Source organism: Enhydra lutris, unplaced genomic scaffold (assembly GCF_002288905.1).
Source record: "Enhydra lutris kenyoni isolate GAN:26980312 unplaced genomic scaffold, ASM228890v2 scaffoldscaffold51, whole genome shotgun sequence".
Lineage (NCBI taxonomy): Eukaryota > Metazoa > Chordata > Mammalia > Carnivora > Mustelidae > Enhydra > Enhydra lutris.
Window position 1 is genome coordinate 13,737,460 of NW_019154135.1, and position 22,231 is coordinate 13,759,690.

The 22,231-nt window shown below is 66.3% G+C and overlaps 2 protein-coding genes across 2 annotated transcripts in view; one reads left to right on the forward strand and one right to left on the reverse strand.

Moving 5' to 3' along the window:
• The window catches only part of LOC111156985 (calcium/calmodulin dependent protein kinase II beta), a 77,706-nt gene extending 69,112 nt beyond the window's left edge, over positions 1 to 8,594 (forward strand). The window contains exons 17-21 of the mRNA XM_022518167.1: positions 1,010 to 1,058; positions 7,531 to 7,606; positions 7,727 to 7,821; positions 7,959 to 8,193; positions 8,415 to 8,594. Coding sequence (XP_022373875.1) covers positions 1,010 to 1,058; positions 7,531 to 7,606; positions 7,727 to 7,821; positions 7,959 to 8,191 — 453 coding nt within the window. The 3' untranslated portion in view covers positions 8,192 to 8,193; positions 8,415 to 8,594. The remainder of the gene's footprint in view (positions 1 to 1,009; positions 1,059 to 7,530; positions 7,607 to 7,726; positions 7,822 to 7,958; positions 8,194 to 8,414) is intronic.
• Positions 8,595 to 11,806: 3,212 nt separating this feature from the next.
• On the reverse strand, positions 11,807 to 21,329 carry LOC111157062 (YKT6 v-SNARE homolog). The gene is made up of 7 exons (XM_022518279.1): positions 21,171 to 21,329; positions 18,902 to 18,984; positions 17,324 to 17,424; positions 16,384 to 16,488; positions 16,057 to 16,122; positions 13,854 to 13,955; positions 11,807 to 13,363 (listed from the first exon to the last, which is right to left on the reverse strand). The coding sequence occupies exons 1-7, from the start codon at positions 21,272 to 21,274 to the stop codon at positions 13,328 to 13,330; spliced, it is 597 nt and encodes a 198-aa protein (XP_022373987.1). The 5' UTR covers positions 21,275 to 21,329; the 3' UTR covers positions 11,807 to 13,327.
• Positions 21,330 to 22,231: the final 902 nt, after the last annotated feature.

A 22,231-nucleotide genomic window follows, 5' to 3' on the forward strand; every position in this document is an offset into this window, starting at 1 on the left:
CTCACCTCTGCCCCCAGTGCTTCCTACCGGGCCGGCCTGCCTCTGCCGCTGCTCCGCGCCCGGCGTCTCCTGCTGCATGGGCACCTGCGCCCGGGGCCAGAGAAGGGGCTGGCTCTCAGGGTGGCGGGAGGGACGGCGGGCCGTCAAGCTGTGTTTCTAGGACTGGCACCCGCCCCAGTCTGCAGTCGGACTGCCCCCGAGCCCCGGGTTCCCCAAAGGGCCCCTCATATCCTGGCTGCAGGCCGGGACCAGGGGTCAGTGGCTCTCAGCACAGATGCAACGTGCCAGAAAGGGCCTGGGTGTCCTCCTGCCTTGTGGCTCGGGGCACCTGTTCCTTGGGCCCCGTGTCTGGGGTGAGGCTTCTGTTTGTCTTGCAAGGGGCCTTTAGACAACCTTGGGGGGCTGTGGTACGTGCCCCGATCCTACAAGCTGCAGGCCACCCCCATTGCCGGGCGGGGCCTAGCGCAGGGCTTCACTCGGGGCTAGGAGGAGCCCTGGAGGACCTCAGGAGCAGGCGGACCTCCTGGGGAGTCCGTGAGAGGGGACCGGCCGCTGGTTTTTGCGTGGGGTCGGAGGTGCTGGGACTGCTGGTCTACCCTCGCAGGCCCCCGCAGTGGGGAGACTGGGCTTGGATGGACTGTCCAGGCCCGAGGGGCAGGCGGCCCCTGCTGGGGCAGGAGCTGCGGATACGGCCAGTCTCTTGAGGCCCTCCTGGAGCCTTCCCGCCCTGTCTGCCACAGTGCACAGGCTGGGGGCGCTTTCCCGTTCAGCTGGGAGCGCCAGATAGCCCGTTTTCCTCTCTTACGGGAGAGTCACGGGGAGTCTCTCCTCCAGGCGCATCTGGTCAGGAGGAGGCGCGTCTGGGCCGCTGGCCGTTGCGGATGTGAGCGGCTGAGGCCTGGGGCTGGGTGACCGCCTGTGGGGTTCGGGGATGGGCACCTCCAGGCCCCACAGAGGCGGGCTGGGACAGAGACCTCATCCTGACCCGCTGTCTCCGTGTGTCCCCCAGGAGTCATCGGACAGCACTCACACCACTATAGAGGACGAGGACACGAAAGGTACATCTGGAAGATGGCACAGTGGGGCGTCTGGGAGGCGGGCAAGGGGTGTCCACGGGGCGCTGGCCCTGCTTGGCCACAGCCCCCGGGGCCTGCCTAGTGCATGTGGGCCAAGAGGCCGGCGCCCTGGCCAGCGGGGCAGCTCCCAGCCTGCAGGGGAACAAGTGCATGGTTGAATTTGTTTTTGATTTTTTCTCTTGAACTTCCTGAAGTCGGTGACTCTGCCTGGCTGGCAGCCGCTAAGGAGCCAGCCAGCAGGGGGCTTTGCCTGGGTTCTGGGTATTTCCACGGCCCGTGAGGGTGGGTGGGCCGCACCCGTGTAGGGCCCCTCTGCTCCCAGCTCTGTCCGCCTCCCCCGGGAGGGCAGGTGGCATGTGGGCCCACCGGAGCCTTTGGGCCACATGGTCACAGTTCAGCCTTGAAGGCCCGCAGGGCTGCCCCAGGGTCTGAGGGCCAGCCATTCTGCCAGTTTGGGGGACACAGTGACACCCCAAAACAGAGGTGAGCACAGGCCCCTGGATGAAGGGAGAGTGGATGTTCACGTGGCTTCCGTGAACAGACGGACACAGAGCCTTGTCGTCAGCACGGAGGCCCCCGAGGCCCTGTCTTTGCGGTTCTGCCCCGACCCCGGCCCTGTGGGCGTCCTGCATGGCCGGAGGCTGCAGGAGTGTTGGCCGGCCTGCTCCGGCCCAGACCCCAGTGCGCCTCGGGCAGCGGGGCGGGCCCTAAAGGGCCCAGGCCTGCCCCTCCTGCCGTCTCCAGTCCTCCCTGTCCCGCTCCTGGGCCCAACTGTGAGCTGTGTTTCGGGTCCTCCAGCCCCACCCCACCCGTCCTCGTGCTGTCCCCGTCTCTCCCGCGTGCCCCCTCCTGTCTCCCGTTAGTGTCTCATCTGTCTGCCCCAACCCCCAGGGCCCCTGACACCCTGAGCTCTGTGAGGAGGGGCTCCGCGAGCTCTGAAGCCAACCCCCTACCTCATGCCCACCTCCCGCCAGCCCCCTGCGCACTCCGCGTAAGGCGTAAGTCAGTGGGTCGGGGGGGCCCCCGCTGCGGGCGGGGTCTGCTTGGAGGACCCTGCAGCAGCCTCTGTAGGGCTGCCTCAGCCCTTCTGCCCCCGCCATGGCAGCCTCCTCCCCACCCCGCCGGGCCTGAGGCCCCCACCCCACTGCAGACACTGGCCAGGGGCTGCTTCCCCAGGCCGCTCACGCTCAGCCTCCTGTCCACCCCAGCCCCCAGGGTCCCTGACATCCTGAGCTGCGTGGGGAGGGGCTCGGGGGCCCTGGACGCTGAGGGCCCCCTGCCCGCTCTGTGTAAGTAGCGCCCCTGGGCCCGCTGCCCTGCTGCCGCGGTGCACGGCCTCAGCTGCTCCCGCTGCCCCTGCCCGAGGCTCAGGGCCCGGGTGGGCTGGCCGCCTGGCACTCCCCGCGCAGGGCGCTCCCAGCCGCCGCCCTCCCCTCTTCCTCCCTCCACCAGCACTGCAGACTGCCCCAGGCCTCTCCCCAACATGTGTCCTGGGCACGGGCAGGGCCCTCCGGGCAGTCCATGGTGCGTCTCGCCTCCCTCACGCCGCCTGCCTGACCTTCCCAGTCACAGCAGCCCGTGGGGCCCCATGGAGGCGTAGCCTCTCCCGACTGCACGACTGCACGACCGCAGGCCGTGGACGAGAGGAGGGAGGCCTGGCCTTGCTGCCCAGCTGGGTCCTCCCTGGGCTCTGCACACGCTGGGCTGCATCTGTCCATGGGGGGGCACCCTCTGCCCACAGCGACTGTTCGGCCACGGGCCGAACAGCGCGCCGCCCGCACGTTCCTGAAGCCCCTCCTCTGTGCCCCCGTCCCCCCCGTCCCCCACATTCCTCACATTCCCCATCCCTCTGTCCATCGACATCCCCTCTGTGCCTCCTTGTGTCCCCAACCCCCTGTCCCACCCGTCCGCCCGTCCCCCTTCATCCCCCACATCCACCCACGTCCACGTCCCCGTCCCCCACTTTCCCCGTCCTTCACCCCACACGTCCACCTGCATCCCCCGTGCCCCTGTACTTCCCGTGTCCCCCCCACACCCCCGTGTCCCTCACGTCCCTTTCTGGGCCCCACATTCCTCGTGTCCTCCGCATCCACCTTCATCCCCCCACACTCCCTCTACCCTCCCTGTGCCCGTGTCCCCTCTGTTCCTTCGTCCCTCTGGCTTAGCTCGTCCGCCCATAGCTTCTCTGTCTCGTGTGCCCCCACCAAGCCTCCTGTTTCCGTCTGGTCCGCTCCGCCCCAGCCCCCAGGCTCTCTGCCATCCTGAACACGGTGAGGAGGGGCTCAGCTCTGGAAACCCAGGGCCCCCCCACCCTGCCTATCTCCAGGTCTCCTAGGCCCCCCGCCGGCCCTGTGTAAGTAGCACCTTGAGGGGCCCCCTGGCTGCTCCTTGGGGGCTCATGGGTGTGGAGACCCCCGGCTGTGGTGTGCTGCCCACTCACTCTGGGAAGGGGCCGGCTTGGGGGGCAGCGGGCGGAAAGGGGAGCACAGGGAATTCGACACGAAGGTGTCATTTGGCCTCAGAACAGGAGCTTGTGGCTAAGGAAGGGCGCGTGAACGCCTGTAGGGAGGAATCGGAAGCGGTCGGGGCAGACAACAGCCTCGCGCCTGTGATCCGCGGCCCGTGTGACGCAGTGTTGGCTGCAGGGGCCCAGGGCGAGGGGTTGGGGGGGGCGAGGGCCGGCGCTGGGCTGGGCCCCCCCCCCCAGGCAGGGAGGGAGGAGCCGGTCGCGCCAGCCGGTCTGCCGACTGCCACCAGGATCGCTTACAGGGATGGGTGACACCCCAGGGCTGCAGGCCCCCCCCCCCCGCCACCTGCCGGGGGACACCAGGCGGGGAGGCACGGTCGGATGAGAGGCTGCGGGCCAGGGCTGGGCATGGCTGGGGAGTGGCTGGGTGAGTGCGGGGCCCGAGGGCCTGGGCAGGGACGAGGGGGAGCGAAGCTCAGCAACCGTGGGGGGCACAGGGGCTTCGGGGAAGCTGAGCCCACCCCAATGGCCAGGAGGGCACGGGACGGCCTCCGGATAGCAGTGGCCCCCCGCAGAAGTGTTCTGTGCTCCGCCAGAGGGGCGAGGCCAGGTGCGGGTGTCTGGGCCGCCTTGGCCCGGGGGCAGAGGCCGGTCACAGGCTGGGGCGGCGGGGAGTCTGGTGAGGGAGAGGGTGCAAACGGAGCCTGGGAGGGTCGGCAGCGTCCCTGTGCCCATCTCCCTGGCCCCTCTTGGCCCTGGTTCCACAGATGAGGAAACTGGAGGCTGGCACGTGGAGCAGTGCCCCTGGGGGGCCGCCCACCCAGGACTGCGAGCTGCCCTCAGTCTGCATCGCGGGCCGGGTTGGGGGCTCTGAGGACAGGGCATGCCGTGAGCACTGCATCCCGGGCTGACCTTGGGGTCTGCCCTGAACTAAGCTGTGGAGGTGAGGACCACAGGAAGGGGCCCTGAGCAGGACTGAAGGGAGGGGTGCTGGGGGGCCAGGAGCGGCAGGGGAGTGGGGAGCCCCAGGGAGCTGAGGCCCCCGGGGGACGGCGTCCTTGCTCCGGCATGTGCCCCCGCCCAAGTCCCCAGCACCACAGCCCCTTCGAGAGCAGGGGTCTGCCGGGAAGGATGGGTGGAGTCAGTCCCGGGAGGGGACTTGGCTCTCTAGACCCGCGGTCGTGGGTGTCTGAGCCGGGGCACCCCTGTCTCCACCTCTGCGGCCAGGTTACTTGCCCGCCAGCTGTCGTCATGTGTAAATGGGGTCGGTGCCTACGGGCCCAGGCGGTGTTCCCCGTAATCAGGGATTACGGCTGATCTGCCGCTGCCTGCCTGCAGGGGCTGTGGCTCCTGGTGCCCCCACTGCCAAGGGACGCGGATTAGGGCCAGCCTGGGGCCGCGGGGGTCCCGCCAGACCCTTTCCCAGCCTGTTAGCTTGTCCCAAGAGAGGGAGTATAGGGGCTCTGGTCCACCGCCGGGACCCTTCCCACGCCAGACCCTTGCCCACACACCTCTGCTCCGTCTGCGGAGCTGCCTGGGCCGGGGGGCAGATGGCAGGTCACAGCCCGCAGCTTCACCTCCCGGGGAGCCCCTGCTCCCCCTGGGGGAGGAAGGGCTGCCACGCAGGGCAGGGGTGGGTCCTGGCAGCAGCCCTGCTGCGATCTCCCCCTGCTTGTCTGCAGATCGGTGACACCAGGTCCCAAACCCTGGACTCGGCGATGTGTGCTGTGACCCCAAAGCCTCCTATTGACTTTCTACTCTCGTTTTGTCTTACAACTGGCTTAGAAACACGCCACACGACTTCACTAAGGGCAAGATTGGGGTGACTTACCACAGTACGGGATGCACGGGATGTGAGACAGGACATGTCAGTCCATTCGGGTCACAGGGCTGTTGGCTGAGGGCTCCCGTGGGGTGCTGATGTGGAAAAGGGGGCTCAACTGGTGTTGGGTGTTGGACACACAGGTGCTGCCCTCCCCTACATGGACGGGGGGCCCTAGCTTGGGGTCCCCAGGGAAAAGCTGGACTGCAGTGGTGACAGGGACCTGGGAGAGTAGGTGACCGTCCCCAAAGCAGAAATGCTCAGGCAGAGGGCAGAGGGGTGGGCAGGCTGCCGGGAGGTCACACACTGGGGATGCAGAGGGACCCAAAATGTCCAACGACTTCCTGCTTCGGGTCCCAAGCCCAAGAGTAGAGTGTGGTGGGTGCAGGGACAGAGCTCTGCCAGTGGATATGGGCGGACATGGGGTCCCTGGAGCCTGCAGCCCACCGTGCTGGGGACCAGCTTCCAGGGCCGACCGGACAGTGAGGCCTGGGCTTGGGCGAGACAGCCCGGAGCCCAGACCCTGGCATGGTCCAGACACAGAGTTGGGTGAGAAATGGAAAGGGGGCCTTTGCACAAACACAGCTGGGTCCAGAGGGAGGGGTTTCCGAGACTGGAGAGGCTCTCAGGTCCATGCACACAGGAATCTCCACGTGCAAACAGGCACCTGCCCTCCCCTGTGACACCAGCGCACACGTGCACCCAAGCCCCCGGGTGTCACGGAGCTCCCGCTGCCCATACTCTCCAGACCCCGTGCAGCACACGAGGCCCGCCTGGGCCCACGTGCACTGCGCAGCGCCCACCGTTCAGGTGGGCATTGGTGGGAGGGGGCACGCAGGCAGCCAAGGGTGCTGGCGGTGGGGAGGAGCCCGGGCAGCCCCATGCCAGGGCGGTGGGCACATGCTTCCGAATGCGGAGTCACCCTCTGGAGACCCTGCTGTGTGTGCTTTGGGACTGGAGCCCATGCATCAGCACACGGGGGTGCTGTTCCCAGGGGTGCCGGTTGCCGGAGTGCAGACAGATGCCCAGTGGCAGGGACAGAGAGCCGCTGGGGAGCCAGGGAAGCTGCTGGAAGCGCAGTGACCTGGCAGGGAGCCCGTGGGGAGGAGCTCATGGGATCCCACACTGGCTGGGTCTGAGGCTTATTGAGGGGAGCACTGCCGTTCAGAGGTCCCTGGGAGCCGTGTGAGCGCACACTCGACGTGTGTGTGTACTTGGGGGTGTACATGTCCTCACAGAGACAGTTAAGCACCCACCAGAGGGCAGTCCTCCTCTGGGGAGGGGGAGTGAAGCATGAGATTTAGGGGAACACAGGCACTCACAGCTCTATCTGGTTTATTTCTATGAGCGTCTCCGTGGCCGTGAAAGTGATCCAGGTTTGAATCCGCAGTGGGTGCGGCTGCGTTATTCTCTGAAACAAGTTGTGATTAAAGAGAGAACGGGGACCGCAGGTCAGCACCCTGGGGCCAGGCCTGTCCCAGTGCAGAGGCCAAGTGGGCAGAAGCCCAGAGCCCCGGGACGGAGGGTGCTAGGTGGGCTGGTGATGCTGGGGGTGGGGGGTACGGAGGGGGGCTGGCGCCCGAGCACTGGACTGCACACAGGTAGAGACCCAAGCAGGCAGGAGGCCCGCTGGCTGGCTGTGGGCTTCCAGGGAGAGACCCACAGACTCCGTGTCTCCCTGTCTCCCTCCTCGGTCCCCTGGCCCCGTTCCCTGCCCTCTTCTCCGCCTTCACCCCGTAGACCCTGGTCCCCCCCCCCAAACCCCACCGCTTCACAGCCAGCCCTTACCAGATGTTCCTGCAGAGGGGCTGGATGTGGCAGGGGCTTGGGAACCGAGTCTAGGTGGGCAGAGGCCAGGAGGGCCGGTTCCAGGGGACACGGCCGGAGGGACTGGGGACCACAGTCATGGTGGGCTTTGCTTCCCCTTTCTGCGTTCTCAGACGTGGTGTTTCTATCACATGGAGACCTTCTATGTAAGACAGACATGGCTCCATGGACTTGGGAATGTGGGGGCTGTGGGTGACCTTGGAGGGAACAGTGTGAGCCGGACCGATCAGGTCCCTCCTGGAGAGGAGAGTGGGTGGGGGCTGGGGACGCTCTGCCCTAGGCCCTCTGCACGGCCACCCGGGGTGGTCCTCGGTCACTGGGCGGCTGTGTCCCCGCAGCACGGAAGCAGGAGGTCATCAAGATCACCGAGCAGCTCATCGAGGCGGTCAACAACGGGGACTTCGAGGCCTACGCGTGAGCGGGGCATCTGGGCTGGGTCCTGGGGGGCCTGGGGCGGGCTGTGGGGGCTTCCCTGTGGTGAAGGGAGGGGCAGGTGGTGGCAGGGGCCTCTCCTCACCTGGGTCTGCCCCCCAGGAAAATCTGTGACCCAGGCCTGACCTCGTTCGAGCCTGAAGCGCTGGGCAACTTGGTCGAAGGGATGGATTTCCACAGATTCTACTTCGAGAACCGTGAGTGCCGGGGCCGGGTGTGGGGGCCGCCCCCGACAGCGGCGCGGGGCCGCTGGACCTCCAGGTGGCCTCCCTGCCCCCCTTCCCTGGGCAGAGGCTCTCCAGGGCGCCCGGCAAGCCCCCGCCTCTGCCCACAGTGCTCGCCAAGAACAGCAAGCCCGTCCACACGACCATCCTGAACCCGCACGTGCACGTCATCGGGGAGGACGCCGCGTGCATCGCCTACATCCGCCTGACGCAGTACATCGACGGGCAGGGCCGGCCCCGCACCAGCCAGTCGGAGGAGACGCGCGTGTGGCACCGCCGCGAGGGCAAGTGGCAGAACGTGCACTTCCACTGCTCGGGCGCGCCCGTGGCGCCGCTGCAGTGAAGGTGGGTGCCGGCTCGGGCCCTTTCCTGGGGTGCGCGGGGGACGCCGGGCAGAGCCGCCCCCGCACTATAGGCAGGCCCCGCCCATCCCTGCTGTCCCCCTTCTCCCAGGGGGCGCCGACGAGAGCGGATGCCCCGCCCACCCCTTCTCCCTGGGTGGGGACAGAGGAGAGCTGACCCCCGCCCCGCCCTCCCCCTTGACCCCCGCCCTCCCCACCTTTCAGAGCTGTGGCCGGCTTCGTGGGACAGACTCAGTGTTTGGAGCCCGGCCGCCCTCCCTCGGCCTGCCTGTCGCATGTTTGTGTCTGCCTCGTTCCTCCCCTGGTGCCCGTGTCTGCAGAAAACCAAGACTGGATGTGATTTCTTTTTAACAACAAGATGACAACCGCCACCAAAAAAAAAAAAAAAAAAAAAAAAAAAATTGATGTTGGATGAAACAGGAGAAAAAAAGGCAAAAGCTGTACAAACCACTGGCATCTGTGGGGCCTTGAACCGCCGGGCACCCCCCACCCACGCTCCACGTGTCTGTCACTCCTGGTCCCTCGGGGAGCAGTGGGGCAGTGACTTGTCCACAGGGGCCGGGCCGAGGAACGGTGTCTGTTAGGTCTGCATACCTCCCCACCCCCACCCGCCGTGCATGGCTGCCGTCAGGAGTGTCGGCCACCTGGGGCCAAGGGGACCCGAGCACGGATGTTCCCCTCCCTTCCTCTCGTGCCCCCAGCATGGATGAGCAGTGCAGAGGCCGGGCCGGCCCCCGGGGGCCCGATGAGCCATCTGAGAAGCCCCCGTGGGCCCGGGGCTCCCACTCTGGTCCCTCCAGGGCCGGGGAGGTACCGACCTCCCAACTGGCAGAGTCTGGCCGAGAGGATGCTGTTGGTGGCAGCCCGGTTGGCAGGGGAACCCTTGGGTTCCCACAGCACCTCCCTCCTGTTGGGGGTGGCCCACCTCCCTCACCAGCTGGTGCGGCCACAGAGGGGCTCTGGGCTTGGTCCAGAGGCAGGAGGAGGAGAGGGGTCAGAAGGCGGTGCGTGGCACCCCGCGCTCCCAGGCCGGGGCGGGCGCGGCAGGGGTTTGTGAACAGTGCGCTTTCGGAGTCTAGGCTCGGAGCCGAGGGAGGGAGGGCTACCCTGGGCTTGAGGGGCAAGGTGCGGTGGACCCCCCAGCAGGCCTCTCCAGGTTGCCGTGTGTGGGGGGGTGGCGGGAGTGACAGGGACCCCGGGATGAGGAGAAGACAGGCTGGGCCCATCACAGTGTGCCCCTGTGAGCTGATGGGCACCGGGGTCCGACGACAGCAGAGCACGCCCAGGGCAGCCGGCCAGGTGGGCTGGTCAGGGGCTGTGATCGCCGAGCTGCGGGCCCTGCCACTCCAACACCTGCCCCTTAATTCACATTTTCAACGAGGATTTTCTTTATCTTCCCCCACAAATCAAGCCACGGGAGGGGCACAGAGTGGGGAATGGGACACAGGACGCTGGTCTCCAAGGGGACTGTCCCTCAGCAGACACTCTGAATGGACACTCACCTGCCCGTCCACGGCTGTGCTCAGGACAGCTGTCCCCACCCACGGACACAGGGTAAACATCTGTCAGGCTCCCTGGGCCGCGGGCAGCGGCAGGGCTCACCGTGGACAGCGTGTGGCCTGGCCACCCTCACCTCCGGGGGCCTCCTCCCCTCCTCCCCTCACCTGTTATCTCCACGGAGCTGCCTGTCTGGGATAATTGGGGATTTTTCCGGGGGTAGTTCTTTTGCATGACCCCTCTCGGGCAGGCCACACCTGCTCTTCTAGCTAGATGTCGGAGGTGTGGCCGCTCTGCGGAGGGCCAGCTGCCCGCAGTGCTGGCCAGCCCCCCTTCTCTCTTTTTGCTGAGTTCCATTGTCTTTTCTTTCTGAGCCTTGTAAGTGTAAAAAATCATTATTTTGTTCTGTCTCGGGAAACTGCAAATAAAAGAAAAACAGGACAAACGGCTTCACGTGCAGCTGGGGGCTCTACGCTGGGGCCCCTCCAAGCCCCAGCCCAGCCCGCTTCCCCACTGCACCGCCCCTCTGCCACCGCAGGCCGCCGCTGCACCCACCGCCGCACACCCCCTCTTTGGGCCCTGGATGCCCCAAAGCCCCTGCCTCTTCGGTGGCCTCTCAGGGGGAGGCCACATGGCGGTTCTGTGTGGGAAGAGCCGGGACCCAGCCTCCACCGTCTCTGTGCGTCCATTCCGTGTGTGTGGCCGGGCTGTGCAGACCGTCGGCGCACGGGCCAGCACGGACGTCACGGTGCTGTGCAGCGCGGGAGGGTGGTGGCTGCTGGGATTCCCAGAGCAGAAATCTGGGGGATGGAGGAGAGCAAGAGCCTTCCTTCCCCTTCCCTGGGATCCAGTCCCTGCTCTTCCTGTCATCCACGCCCCTGGCCTGTCCCTCAGCAGCTGCCCGCCAAACCCCTGCAACATGGGGCCACCGCTGGCCTGTGCCAGCTGACTTAGCACTGAGCTCACGGCTGCAGGACCGCGTCACCCCGGGACTGCCTAAACGCACCTCCTCGTGACCACAGGGCTGTCTTGGCCGAAGGACCCCTGACCGCAGAGCCGCCCGCAGCCCTCGCGCGAAGACGGGCGGCCTCCCCTCTGCACTGGCTCCCCGGGCCCTGCCAGTGCTTGTCCGAGCCTCCGGCCTTGTGCTTTTCTACAGCACCGTGCGCCTCGACAGCGAACGCTCCCAACTCGTGTGTGTAGGTGGCTTCTGGTGCGAGGAGTGCCCCAGGGGTCACCAGGACAGGAGCCCTTGGCTACACGGCTTCTTGGCGCCCCACTGGTGCGCTCGGGAGGGCGGGCTGTGCCAGGAGGCACAGAGGAGCCGGGAGCAGGCGCGGAGAATCTGGAGCGCGGCGCGTGAGCGGGCGGCGGCGCGGGGCCCAGCACGGTATCTAGGGCTCCACTCGCCGGCCAGCTGTAATCCGAGGCGGCCATCCAGGCCAGGCCTCCCCGCGGGCATGCAGCACGGCCCCGCCCACCCCCACCCACCCACGGACCCTGAGCCCGGCCGGGGTGGGGTGGGACCCGCACGCTGGCTGGGTGAGCGATCACCGTGCCCGAGCCGGGCGGCAAGACAGACAGCGGCTTGTCCCTGTTAAATGGCACCAGCTTTGAGCGAAGCTCCGAAGACCCCATACTCCAGCAGGTCCTCCAGGCAGGAAAAGCCGGTGCCCTTGGTCCAGCCAGAAACCCCAAGCCTGCTTCGCGCTTCCAAGGGCGCAAACACGGCTGAAGGCAAGGCCCGGGCCAGCAGTGAAACAGGCGAAGCCTGCAGACCTCCTTACCACCAGTCGGCGCGCTCGCTCCCTAAGCTGGGACGGGACTGGAGACTCCTCAGCTGCGCGCAGACCTGGGAGGCGCGCGACGCCCCCACGCCCGCAGGGCCGCGCCCCTAGCTCCCAAGGAGTTTCCACGTGTGCGGCCCAGGCTGCCATGGCGTAGCTCCCCATGCTGCTTCCCGGCTCCAGCGCCCCCTCCCCTGGTCCCGCCAGAAAGGTCTGGGGGTGGGACCCAGGCGCTGCCCCAGCATGCCCTGCACCCCGCAGCTGCACACAAGGAGGGTCCCTGAGGCTCGAACAAAGCAGAAAACTATTACGGAATTTCAAAAGACAACTTTATCCAGATAAGAACCTTTCAAATAGAACAGAGAAGTCAGGCAACAGTTATTAAAACACACCCTTTGCCAAATGCTTCCCCACGAGACCACAACAGGAGCTGGGGAAATGCCAGCTCGGGCGCGAGCCTGCGCCACCCTCCCGACGGCCCTCCCTGCAGACCCGCGCCTCCACACCGGCATCTCCCCAGCAGCCTCCCAAGTTGGAGTCGTCAGATACCGCGTCCTTCTTAAGGGGAGGTCACAGCCCCCTGGGCACCAGTGAGCAGGCTGGGTCCGTGCACCCCAGGGGGTACCTCAGACTGGCCAACTCCTTTGACCAGCACAGGGCCCAGAGCGGGATGATAACCAGTGCGTAAACCTGTTGGGGTGAGGGGTCGGGGTCCTCAGAAGCATGTAGATGTCACCTTACGGTCCAAACAAGGCAATTCCGGGCCTGGCACTTTGTGCAGAGGCAGCGGGACCTTGGGTAGGCCAAGAATCAGCATGTTCAGGGAAGGACCCCAGAGGACGGGACCCTGCGGGGACCAGGTCCAGGGCAAACCATGAGCTCACTCCTCAGGAAGCACTGCAGGACGTGGGGAGGCAATCTAAACATGGCAGTGGGGCCCGAGGACACGGGCTCAGGGCTGGGACTTCTGTCACTGGGGGGGGGGGGGGCCTCTTAGCAGTGCTCCTGTGGGGACCAGGCTGGGGGTCAGGCCACACGTGGGGCACTGGGAATCCTCGGAATGGCCGGTACCCGGCCTTGGTGGCTAAGAACAGTGGCCACAGCAAAGGCCACTTGCTAAGGCACGCAGGCCCCAGGTGGTCACGATGACGGTCTCGCTGCCAGAGAGGTGGGTGAACAGGGTGGAGAGAGGCCGCACCGGTGCCTGTGACCTGGGCAGGCAAGGCTAAGCTGCGAGTTGGGGCAGACACCCCTGCCCCACCGCCCATAGGCATCTCCGTCTGACGTGGGGGGTGGGCAGCGCCCTCAGCGAGCAGTCCGCCCAGGCCCAGTGCAAAGGAGCCTTGGAGTCGGTGTGGCCGGGCTCCTCCCAGCAAGGATCTTGGCCTGCTCAGCCCCAGCCCTCAGGGCCGCTCTGCCCCTTCAGCCCTGCAGCCAGGGTGACCCCGGCTTTACCTCAGTGTGAACACAGCGCACAAACACAGCCCCCACAAGGCTGGCTCTGACCTCCCCCGGGGTCTCGGCCTGGTCGCTTTCCCGGGTTAGAGACAAGCCCTGCAGCGTCTATGTGAGTCATTCGAATTTATGGTTTCATCTGGCCCAAGAACACGCCATCAGGGGCCTCAAACGAGCTTTTCAAAAATCACCGGACATGTAAATTTGAATGTTCCCAAGCCCCAGGCCCTTCCACGACCCCTCAGTTCCTGCCAGGAGCTCCCAAGTGAAAATGTGTCCCCACGCGGGTCTCTCCACGGTGGCTCTGCTTCTCCAGGGACTGTGGTTCTGATGCGAACGGCCAGGCCGGCTCGGCACGGGGGCCTCCGCGGGCTGCCATCACATGATCGCACAGCACGAGTTCTGTTTCCGAGCCTGGACAGAAACACACTGGGGCTGGAGAGGTGGACACGACCCCAGGAGGCTGGGGCCACGGAGTGGGCTGGGGGGACTGGGAGAACCCCCGGCAGACGGAGCATCTGACTCTGCGTCACCCCGGGTCCCGCAGCACCACCTGCCCCCGCACGTGTCGCGAGAATGCTTTGAGAGAGCAGGTCGGTGGATCCCCGAGCCCCACTGGCCGCTTCCCTCCCAGGCTCCCAGGAAAGCACCGGTGCACGCACAGCCCTACTGTGGTCGCGCCAGCGAACCACTTCTGTCCCAGGGAAACAGGCACAAGGGCCGCTGTGGGAGGCCCGGAGGCCCCACTGCTCAGCAGGCAGCAGGAGCGGCGGGGACAGGCCTCTGCCCGCGCCCGCTCCCGTGGCGCCTGAGGGAGCGCGCGCTACTGCCGGGCCCGTCCCCCCAACCCGGGCCCCCCCAACCCCGTGCCATGGAGCACCCCGGGGGCGTGGCCAGCACTCACTGTCTTGTAGAAGGCTTTGGACTGCGTTCCCAGCACCTCGGACTTGGACACCAAGTCGTCCAGCCGCTCCCCTCGCTCCAGCAGAGACTCCATGGTGTTGTGCTGGACACAGACAAACGGGCGCCCCGCCGTTGGCACGGCAGGCGGACACGAGCCCCCCAGGCTCGGCCGCGGGAAGTGCTTCTCCCGCTGGCTCCTCCCGCCACGTGAGTGTCAGGAGCGTCCCCGACGAGCAGGACCCAGGGCCCGTCCCAGGGACCCAGCGCAGGCTCAGAGCACCGTGCTCACGGCCACGTTTCCACACGCGGACTCCCGCTGAACACACTGACTCCCGCTCCCCGAGGGGCCCGTGCACAGCGCGCGTCGTGCAGCACCTCGAGGCCACCGGGCTTCCTCGGAGAAAGGAGCGCAAACCTAGGCACGCGGACAGGAACGGGCCCGGGGGGAAGGCACGAAACCAGCCCCGTCTACAGAGTTCCAGGACACGGGCTGCCGGCACAAGAAGCGAACCAGACGGACACGCGCACGGACAGGGCAGCACCAGCAAGCCCGTTTCTGCGGACACACGGGGCCACCGCGCCATACCTCCTGTCCCCGCTCGGAGAGCAGGAGCAGCCGAGGGGCGCCCAGGGCCGCGGCTCAGCGAGGACTCAGAGAAGCCCATGAAGAGACACGGAGACACCTCAACACGCTCACACCTCACTCCCGATCCGAAGTCCCCAAACCGCGTCATTCAGCGCACGGTGTCTGCAGCACACAGCTTCCCAGGTCCCGCCCAGGCCAGCGTCTGACCCCAGGAGGCAGCGCTGAGCACGGCGTGGGGCCGGAGCCCGCAGCAGTTCCCGGGCGCCTCTGCTGGGCTTCAGTTCTACTCACTCGAGGCTCGCTGGGGCCTGGGCACGGGTGTCCCACATGCCGGGAGCGGGGTGGGTAAGGACAAGCACCCAGTCCTGAGGGCTCACACGCCCGTCAGGGAGATGTGTACGCTGGTCATGACCACGCAGTGGCATCCGGGAGGGCTGCATGTGGGGCCCCGGCATGGGCACCGTGCAGGAAAGAGAGAGGCCCCAAGGCCGTGAGGCTATGCCAGGGAGTGTGCACCTGACTCCAGAGCTTTCCTGAGGGCTACTGGGGGATAGTAAGCGGAAGAGCCACAGATCAGTGGCTACTGTCCAGACACACTGGTGCCAGGTGGGAAGCCAGGGACCAATGATGAGGCAGAGGCCACAGGACCAAACTCAAGGCGAGAACAGACACAGCGAGAGCCAAAGAGAGCTCGAGGTTCCAGCGGCAAGGGAGGGAAGGAAGAAACCGACAGAAGAGGAGAAAGAAACGGAGAGAGAGATGGAGAGAGAGAAGAAGAGAACAGACAAGGAAAGGAGAGAGAGAAGGGAGACAGAGAGAATAGAGAGGGAGACACAGAGAGAGAGGGGGAGATGGGGGGGGAGATGGAGAGAGGGGGAGATGGAGAGAGAAGGGGAGACAGAGAGAGGGGAGATGGAGAGAGAAGGGGAGACAGAGGGGGAGAAGGGGGGAGAAGGGGAGAGAGGGGTAGACAGAGAGAGAGGGGGAGACAGAGAGGGGGAGGACGGGGGAGAAGGGGAGATGGAGAGGGGAAGATGGAGAGAGGGAAAGACGGAGGAGGGAAGAAGGCGGGAGATAAAGGGGGGAGGGGGGGGGGCAGGGGAGGAAGGGGGGGAGGGGGGGAGGAGGGGGAGGAGCCGGAGGGAGAGGAGAGAACTGGCAGCAGCAGCTGTAGCTGAGCTGAGCACAGGCAAGACTCGGGCTTCCTGCCCTTCTGACCAGGCCTGAGGACCCCAGGTCTGTGTTTAGTGAACACAGGCGGCTTTTCCTGCCCCCACAGCCCCCACCCTGCAAGGAGGCGCCTGCTGGGCTCGGAGACAAACGGCGGGGGGCGGCAGTGGCAGGGAGGCGCTGAACGGAGACCGTCACGTGGCAGGGAGGCATCGGGGCCATGGCAGGTCTCAGCTGGGGTCCTCGTACAACGGGGCGTTGAACCCAGATGGGTGCAGGCAACACAGACTCAGGGTGGCCAGAGACACTTGGGGAGAGGCGGGCAACCACCCCTTTCAGCAAAGCACCTGCATGAGGACGCCCCCAAAGCCCCAAACCCAAGCCTGGACCGCGCACCGGGCGGCTCCCCACACCCGGCTCCAGGGGCGCTCGCCCTGCCCCCACTCACCAGAATGATCTTGGTCTCATCCAGCTCGGCCTGCACTCTAGTCATGGGGTCGGCTTCTCGCGGGTTCTAGGGAAGAGCCAAAAACATCAGGAGTAGAATGACTACCTGGAAACAAAGTTCAAACCGGGGAGCCAGCCAGCTTGCCAAGTTCACAAACCGCAGGCTGCGCACGCACACCCCAGAGAAGGGAAAGCCCGCGTGAGCTCGGGGTCCAGGTCTCAGAGTGGGTCCCTGTGTGTTTCATGGGGACGCCGACACCAAGGCTGCTGGGAGATCGCCCAGAGCCACACCCTGCAGGCCCGCTCCTGGAGGCTTCTGCCCACCTACCTGGTACCGACTCAGGTGGTCGTCCAGGGCCGTGTACTGGATGCTGGCAGGGGACCCGACGGGCCACTCTATCCTGTCCACGTGCTTGGAGAATTCGTCCAGTACCTGCACGACAAAGGAGCCCATCCCATAGCCACATGGACCTGAACAGAGAGCCCGAGAGAGGAGGAGCACAGCTCATGGCCAAGGGCAAATCTAGGCTCAAGGTTTGAAGATTTCTGGCAATCAGAAACAAAATGTATGCACCCTCACCCCGATCTCATCTGGAAGAAGACAAGAGCATTGGAATATTAACCTACAGACTTTCCCTTCTACCGGGTTCCGCAGTTCTAAGAGGAAAAGTCCCTGCCCTCTCATATTCCAGAACAGCTCTTTGAAAGGGGAGCTAGATCCTTTGGACCGAAGCATCAGCACATCTCACGTGCTGGGGAATGTATCGGTGCTCAGCGAGGCCGGAGGCCAGCGGCCAGCATCCTCGAGATATTTCTGACGAGCACCACAGTGCTGGGCCCCATGGTGGTGCGACACTCACGTGGGGGAAAGGAGCAGCCCGGGGTGGTCACAGGACAGAGTGCAGAGTTGGCCATGGCTGGGAGGAAACAGTCGCCAGTGGGGAAGGCAGCAGCCCTTAGAGCGGCCAGAGCAGTGGCCAGGGCTGAAGGTGCAGCCACAGCCGACCTCAGGCCCCAGCCCAGAAGGAGACTGCAATGCTGCTGTAGAGTGGCCAGGTCGCGGTGCCACCAGGGCCACAAGCCCAGACACTGGCAGAAACCAGTTCCAGAAAAGGAAGCTGGGAAGGGATGCCGGGCCATCTCTCAGTTTAGAGCAAGAAGAAACGCTGAAAATGGGTTGATTCTGGACACATAACTCAGTCCCTTCTACCTCGGGCACCGTCCACCGTTGCCCATCCCGGGCCAGCCCGGCCACATCGCAAACTCACCTTCTCCAGCAAGGTAAAGGCCACCCGGGGTGGATACTCGCTGTCAGCGATGACCACTCCTGCAAGACTGTCGTTTCGCACATAGACGTGGCACAGGTATTCTAAGGAAAAGTTAGACATGCGCAGGGTGACGTGAGGACTTTGGACATCTTTAGCAATCATGAAAGTGTCACAATGCTGAGCCCTTGCCTGGTGGCTCAGTCAGACTCACACAGAACAGCACAGGAGGGAGCACGGGCACCGGCATGGCCCAACGCCACCTTAGTACAAGGAGGTGTCCAGAGGCCTGGCGGGCCAGCAGGCTCTAAAGGAGCCACCGCGGGTGCAGAAAGCTACCGAGGGGAGGCGGTCCCAGCTGCCTTTCCGCCACATTCCAGAGCCCCAGCGCCGGCCCGCTCGCAGATGCTCTGGCCTGCCCCCGAGCTGGAGACCCTGCGTAAGACCAGCAGCCTCCAGCTGCTTAAAAGTCCCGAGAGCAAGCCCACGTCAGGAAATCAGCTCTCGGGGCATCAGGTCTGCTCCTGTGACGGGCTAGAGGGGAAGCGGGGGAGAGGAGATGCAAGAGGAGGGGACAAAAGGTCCACCTACAAAAAACCCGGCCCTGCTGGCCTGAGATCATCATCAAATTATCCGAAGGTTCCGTCTGTACAAGCACTTCGGGAAGCAGGTCCCATCCCTGGCATGAATTTTTCTCACTTTCAAAACTCTTCAGACGGGACACAGCTGGCTACACCCCAGGGGAAGAGGAACGTAAGGGTCACAGCTGACAAAGGAGGACCTCCCCGTCCTGACGACGCTCGCACAGAGCAGCCTGCCACCGTGGACAACAGAGAGGAGAGGGAGAGGCCATGAGCGCTGCAGTCGGAGGGCGCCGCCGCCGTCTGGGCTCTGCCTGCATCTCCGGTAAGCAAGGGGCCAGCGTGCAGTGGGAGCGCACGCCCCAGACAGGAGCGGCCGGGTCCGTGCTGGAGAACACAGCTCTCAGCCAGCTGCCTGGACTGACCCACTACACGTCCGTGCTCACGGTCCCATCTCCCGGGCAGGACAGGGAGGCTGCGCAGAGCACGCACAGGGCACCCCCACTCCCCCTGGGGCGTAACAGAAATCTCATCACGGACACGTGGCCTCCAGGGCTGTGGCCCCAGTCCCCGCAGAGTGCGCTTCCCACGATCTACGTGACACAGCTGTCCTTCCTCAGTGGTCCGTGTCACACATGCTTCTCCCAAGAAAAGCCTCATGATTCTTACAGAAAACCTGAACTATGAAGACGTGAACGACAGCCAAGAGGAAAACAACGAGTTTCTGGATTCCTGGTCCAAAACTTGGGGAGCACAGGACGCACTCCCAGCGCGACGGCGGGGAAGCCTTTTTGGCAAAGTGCCCGCCACAGGCGGAAGGAGAAGCACCTGGAGTGGCCGCTGACGGCTCCGCGGGAGCGAGCGCGAGCCGAAGCAGGAGGCCGGAGAGGAGCGCGGTCCTGGCAGCGCCGGCGTGGGGCGCGCCTGGGAGGGGGCCCCGGGCTGCCTGAGGCGGGAAGGGACAGGCGCGGCGCAGGCACGAGGCAGCGGGTCCTCTTACCTTGCTCTTTGACAGACGCTCTGCTGCCCTTCGCCGAGCGCTCCACGATCAGCTGACTTGTGAAGGTCATGAACTCCTGGACGCTGAGGAACGGAACACACGTTACCTCTTCCCGTCCCCGTCCCCAGCAGCATGGAAGGTGACCTCTGAGCACAGACACCAAGGGGCCATGGCTTCTGGGTCTCATTCCTTTCCCTCCCGACCTCAGGGACTAACAAGAGACGCCGTTTAACCACAAACCCTCGCAGCTCTGCAAGCCGCACCATCTGCGACCTCGCCGACCGGGACCACCCGCTTCGAGCCTCGTGGGGATTCCCACGGGCTTTACTCGACGTAGCGCTGTGGCCAGAGCACGGAGAAGCAGAAGCCAGTGCACACCCAGGGACAGCCCCGCGCACGCGACACCGCGCTGGGACACGCGTCCACCGTGAGAGCGCGCACAGCACGGAGCACGGCCACGGCCACGCGGGGTCATGCCAGCACCCCATCCCCGGGACACTGAGAGGCCACCGCTCAGCCAAGGAGGAAGAGGAAGTGACTCCGCAAAGGCGGAGAAGAGGACACTCGTGGGCCCAGCAGAGACGGCCGGAATGGAAGGGCCACAGGTGAGGACAGCTCAACCGGAGGAACGGGGGCTCTCCAGACTCTGTGGCAGCCCCCCTCGCTGCAGAGAGGAGACCTCCAGCCTCGCAGTGTCCGCCTGGCCGGGAGCTGTGGGACCCGCAAGCCCTGCCCCACGCCCCACTCACAAAACCCAGGTTCGCGGTGAGGGGCGCATGGCACTTAGCACAACAGCCGGGGCCAAGCATCACCCTGAGAGCGTCATGTGCTCAAACTCACCCCACGGAGAGAGCCCCCAGGTGAGGCAGGCCCCGCAGTACAGCCGAGCGGAGGCGGAGCCCGTGGCACAGCCATGCCCAGACACGGAGGCTTGGGTCCGCAGCAGGAGCTCGCAAACAGCGGCAAGAAAAGCTGGGGACCCATCTGCAGGTTTGGAGCTTAGGGTCCGGCCGCCGCGAGGCAAGAAGAATGGAGGCGAGAAGCCTGGACCGCTGCGGCGGTAAGGGGCGCCAGTGGGGGCACGGCAGGGTTCTGAGTGCGCCCGCTGTCTGGAGCTGGCAGGGGCATCCCTGAGCGGTGAGGGGAAGGTCTCCGGCTGCCGCTGCCGAGCACCTTCGGGACACGCGGACAGCCCAGAGGAAGAGCAGCCAGAGCAGAGCAGAGGGCGCGGGAGAGAAAGCGGCGCATCCGCGAAAGACCTCCTGAAGCTCGCGAAGAACCAACCGCTTCCACGGAAGGACAACAGAAACGGGATCCCCCCGGCCAGCACAACACTGATCAAGCGCTGCTGCCCAGGAGCGCCTGGGGGACTCCGTGGGGGACGCGTCTGCCTTCGGCGCAGGTCATGACCCCGGGGAACCTGGGAGGGAGCCGCGCGTCGGGCCCCCCGCATTCCCCTCTCCGACAAAAAGAACAAGAGAACTGCTGCCCAGAAGCAGTGGGAACGGAGCCGGAGGGCAGCGTCCGGGACTCAGACCTGCGGGGTCCCCCCCACCCCGCCGGGCGCGCCCAGGCGCCCCGCCCCTCCCAGCAGCAGGCCCAGCGCCCGCGGCCGTCCTCACACACAGCTTCCCGCAAGCCCGCAGGTCCCGCGCCTGCAATCCTGCAGCGCGCGGCCCTCGCTCCGCCAGACTCAACCGGGAAAAGCACGGGAGTCGGGGTTTGCATCCGGGCCGGCTGTGGTATAGTTTCTCGTGGCCGCACGACTTCCCCCATAAACCGGGGCGCGCCAGCGCCTCCGACCCAGCTGCGGGGAAAACCCCATCGGAGGACATAAAGTGGCCTGCGGACGCCGGGGAAGAAGGCGCAGGGTGACAACACACGCTCCCGGGCCGCCACCTGCCAGCTCACCAGGGCCGCGGGCGGACCTGCGCGGTCCGCGCTTCCCTCCAAGCCCCCGGGGTGGTACGACGGGAACGGGGGAGACACCGGGCACGAAAACGCCGTCCAGAGCTGCGTAAGCCTTCCTCGGGCCAAAGGACGAGGGTTCCCCGCGGGTCCGCTCCGCACACCGAGCAGGGAGCCAGCGCAGCGCTCCAGGGCGGGAGGGCGAACCCCCCGCTCCCCGCCCGCCGCAGTCCGACGCCGGGCCTCCCCTAACCACCCCGACGCTCCCCCGCCCCCCGGGGCCACCCCCGGCCCCCGGGGCCCGCCCCCACCCCGCGGGCCTCCCACGAGCCCTCGGGCCTCGCCGCCCGGGCCCACCCACCTGGACCTCTGGAAGAAGCTGAAAGAGGACACGTCGTACGCGGCTTTGAGCAGCACCACCTTGTGCTCGCCTTTGTACAGGACACTGAGGCTGTACAGCTTCATGGTGCCGCGCCCTCGGGCCGCCCGCCCGCCCGCCCGCGGGACCGCCTAGCAGGGAGCAGCGCAGCCGCCGCCCCTGGGGACCACCGCAGGCTGCTGACGGGTCCGACGCCGGCTTCCCGGCCGGGCTCGAGGCCGACTTCCGGCTCCGGTCGAGGCACCGCCCAAGAGCCAACAGAGGGTTTTCTCGTGCCCCGGATGCAGAAAGGAGCGGCCGGAAACACGAAGGCGCGGGCTGGGGAGGGGCGGGGAAAAGACGCCGCGGCGCAGGTGCGTGTGCGTAAGCTCGGCCCCGCCCCCCTGCCCTAGGCTGGGGCCTCCTCTCCCTCCTGTGGCCCGCGGTCGTCCCCACCAGGACCTGCCCCCTCCCCCTGGGGTCCCCACCAGGACCTACCCCCTCCCCGCTGCGGTCCCCACCCAGGCCGCCCCCTCCCTCTTGGAGGGTCCCGAGTCCTCCCATCCTCACCCTCCCCCCTCCCTCCGGGACTGCGCGGAGCCGTCCCGGGCGGGCAGCTCCCGGGAACACGCAGAGCCGCACCGCAGGCCGGCGCTCGGGGAGCCCTCGGAGGGCTGAGTTACGGGGCCGGCCTGTCCTTCGTGAGCTCCCCACAGCGAAGCACAGGGACGCCCCTCTGCAGGCTCTTGTAGGGACGTGAAGGCTGCTCGCCCTCGCCGGCTCTCCCCCCTGCCCCGGTGGGGGCCGTCCCTGTGCACCCAGGACCCCTACGCCCGGCCTGCGGGGGCTTCCCGGGCCGGCCACTGTCCGTGTGGGCACGGACGGAGGCGGCTGCGGCACGAGCGCGGCAGCACCGATGGCGGAGGGTCCGCGCCGCGCTCCGGGAGCCGCCTGGTGCGCGGGGACTTGAAGAGGCCTCGTTGCCCGGAGACGTTGAAATAACCCATTGCGGATGGCCGGGGACGAACGGGGCACGTCCCGTAAGAGTTTTACGTCCTGGCCAC